Source organism: Lactuca saligna, chromosome 7 (assembly GCF_052625555.1).
Source record: "Lactuca saligna cultivar CGN05327 chromosome 7, ASM5262555v1, whole genome shotgun sequence".
Lineage (NCBI taxonomy): Eukaryota > Viridiplantae > Streptophyta > Magnoliopsida > Asterales > Asteraceae > Lactuca > Lactuca saligna.
This window is the reverse complement of record NC_136423.1, coordinates 155,138,274-155,141,850: the sequence shown is the minus strand read 5'-3', so window position 1 is coordinate 155,141,850 and position 3,577 is coordinate 155,138,274. Positions and strand designations below refer to the sequence as shown.

Genomic DNA, 3,577 nt, shown 5'->3' with positions numbered 1-3,577 from the left:
TATATATAGACAGAGGCTAGACATAAACAACGGAGGGCAGGACCATTTTGGCATTATAGGACTTCTGATATCCAACAAACCTATTCGACCCTTCAACCCAGATTCTCCGTACCGCAAGTAGTTAAAAGATATAATAATAACACTTTTTATATTATATTTTATAATACATATATATTTTATAAGTTCATAATAACAATAATAAACTTAAACATAGGCTGTACTTAGAGTAGGGTAAACATATCTCACTTACCGGGAGGTTTTGCTAGGAACCGGGATCTGCGGGGGCAAAACTTCCGAGCCGAAAAGCTCCTTTTTTTCAAAGCCTTCTGGCACTTTAGGGATTTCCTCTAGAAATTAGAAGTTACTATAGTTTTGGGAGAGGTTTAAAGAGATGTTAAAGAGAGAGGGAAGGGTTATGGTGTGAGGAAAAAGGGTGAACTTCACATGGTATTTATAGGCTGAAAAAATTGCCCAAATCGGTGAGTTTGAGCCTCCAACTCACCGAGTTGAGTGCCAAGTGTTACCATCTGGTGGCAAGGCGTTGGGAGGAAGCAATGGTCCAGATTAAGCCACGCCACCCCGTTCGCAGCGACACCCTTCCGTCTTCTAAATTCCGTAATTTTCGCATACGAGTTTCATTTTTGACGTTCTTCATATCCACGCGTAGGTGTTGACAAGATATACAAATCTCCTTTTGAATCTATTGGCTAATTCTTGACCGATTTAAATTTTAACAGTATGAGAAGATTACACTGTTTAACGACCGTGTAAAATTCATAAGTTTTACATACAGACTCTGTTTTCGACTTTATTTTTATAGTTGAACTCCTATTAATGAGATATTTAATTCTCATTTAGGTTGTGTTGGTTAAAAATTGATCGATCTAAAATTCGAATTTTGGGTTGTGCATTGCTATGCTAAATCTTAGAAAAATCATAACTACTCATACGAAGTCCGATTTGGACGTTCTTTTTTTGCACGTTGTCGGTTTAAGGTATGCTATGACTTTCGTTTAGATCGCTAAGGGTAAAAGTACTTTATTTATATTCATTTTTTACGTTACGCGGTGGCGTGCCAATTTAGCCATAAAACTTTGACGGGTCATAACTTCTTCGTTATAACTCGGATTTCAGCGTTCTTTATATGTACGAAACCCTTGTGACATATATTATAACTTCGTTAAGATTATTTACTCTAAATAATCTTCTATAAAAATTCATTATTGATGCTTATTGTCTCTAAATTAATCAGCTTGAATCTGCGGGCGTTACAGTATACCCGACCCAGCCCCATCCTCGATTTTAGCCTTATATGGATCCCCGACCCTATACCTAATACCTATTTTTGCAAGGAATACTTGTTCTCAATTAGGATGGGTCAACTGAATTCCCCATTAGGTCAGGTGCAATTTCCATCCCTAATTAAGACTAAGTAAAGCAACAAAAATTATCATTAGTTTATATGAGCACTTAATAGGAACAACATCAAGGGTATTAGTTGTCATTTCTAAAAAAATAATAACAAACCACAATAAAAAAATGTTAGTATACTAGTGTTTTTGGTGAACTTTTCAAAGTATAACATGTTAATTACAAAAAAAATGGAAATGCAAATCGTTATGTAATTGGAAATAATGTATGAGCTAAGGGGATTCATAATTTGTACTCTAATATATGGACATGTTTGTGCAGAGTGTACACATATATAAGATCAAATTAGAAGCTAGTTCGACGACAAGTCAGGGGTCCGGGGGTAGCACCCCTGGGTCCAGGGTTTCTAAAGGGGCAGCGCCCCTAGTGTGGTCCAAGGGGCAGAGCCCCTAACTGGGGTACCGTTGATGGCCAACCCTAATAGAAACCCTAATCTTGTTTTTTATATAAGCGACTCTTCTCTTTGAGAAAAGACACACACAAAAATTATTAGCTCTCTTCTTATTCAAACAATCACAGAATCCTTCTAGCAATTTGGCTTACGTTTTCTGTGCCTAGATTCATAAGTGTCCTCTTGGATTATCATAGGCTGAATTTTTTGCAACCTAGGCATTGGTTAGAAATATCAGTTTAGAAAGTGTTCACACGATCCAAGTGGTATCCAGATCTCCAACATAAACTCTATTATTTCCATCAATCAAACTTATATTTTATGTTTCTGGAGATGGGAGACTCAATCCATGACATGACCACCGAGTTTGCAAAGCTGGAGAAGTTAGAACACATCAATTTCAGGCATTAGAAGAAGAAGATGCACTTCATGCTGGCTACTCTGAAGGCAGCATACGTGCTGACTACTCCAAGACGACCGGAGGTTGAGGAAGGTGCTACTGAGACAACTAAAGAGATAAGGAGGAGACAGAATTGGGACAACGATGACTACATCTACAAATGTCACATTCTAAACGGTATGGATGATGCTCTATTTGATATCTATAGTGAATCCTTGTGTGCCAAGGAGTTGTGGGACACCATTGAATTAAAATACATCACTGAGAACGCTTCTATCAAGAAGTCTCTGGTGAGTGATTTTAATAATTATAAGATGGACGGTTCAAGGTCTGTCACTGAATAATACAATGAACTCCTTGGCATATATGGTTAGTTTAAACTTCATTGTATGAATATGGATGAATCCTTTGTCGTGTCAACCATCATTGACAAACATACTCCATCCTGGAAAGACTTCAAACATAACTTAAAACATCAAAAGGAGGAATTGTCTTCGATTCAAATTGCTAGTCATATTCGTATTGAAGAACCTCTTCGTGCGAAGGAAAGTGAAAAATCTGATATACCCAAAGGAAAAGCTGAATCTGGACAGCCCTCGGTTCATATGGTTGAAAACAAACCTAGAAATCAGAACCACAAAGGACATGGAAAACGTAAGCAGGAACATGTCCCAAGCAGCTCCAACAAAAAGAAAAAAGATCTGGTTTGTTGGAGGTGCAATCAGGTTGAGCATTGCAAGCATGATAGTTGTGTGAATTTAGACAACAATGGTGTTGGAAACAGTGGAGTCAATGGGAAGGCGTACGCGGTCTTCGGCCCAAGTTAAAGGAGGTCAGTTTTTTACTAACTTTGATAATTCTAATCAGAATTATGTTTACTATGTTTCATTCATTCCTGAATCATTATATGTATAGGATGATGATGTTGCTAGGTGGATCGACTCTGGGGCAACGAACCATGTATGCAAGGATAAACGGATGTTTTAAACATTAACTCCACTTGAAGATGGGTCAGTGCTGAAAATGGGAGATGATTCATTTATTCCTATTTGTGGTGTTGGTTTCGTGTTTCTTGAATTTACTTCTGGAGAGACAATTAGGCTTTTTGATGTTTTGTTTGTTCCCAAGATTTGTAATAATCTTTTTAACTCTAGTTTATTGAATTATGTTGGTTTTAAACAAGTTATTGTGTTGGATAAGTTTATATTATCTATGGGTGGAATGTTTGTTGGCTTTGGATATTTAAATAACAGAATGTTTCGTTTGAATATTGTTAACAAATTATTACGTGTTCAAAATTCTACATTTGTATCTCTACTTCTAAAGTTGATAAATCTATGATTTGGTATGTAAGA

General features: G+C 36.8%; 1 protein-coding gene across 1 annotated transcript; it reads left to right on the top strand.

Annotated features, from left to right (window-relative positions):
• Positions 1 to 2,242: 2,242 nt before the first annotated feature.
• Positions 2,243 to 3,049, top strand: LOC145007368 (uncharacterized). Its single transcript, XM_078966316.1, has 2 exons — positions 2,243 to 2,512; positions 2,597 to 3,049. Exons 1-2 carry the CDS (start codon positions 2,243 to 2,245, stop codon positions 3,047 to 3,049), a joined length of 723 nt encoding a protein of 240 aa, XP_078822442.1.
• Positions 3,050 to 3,577: the final 528 nt, after the last annotated feature.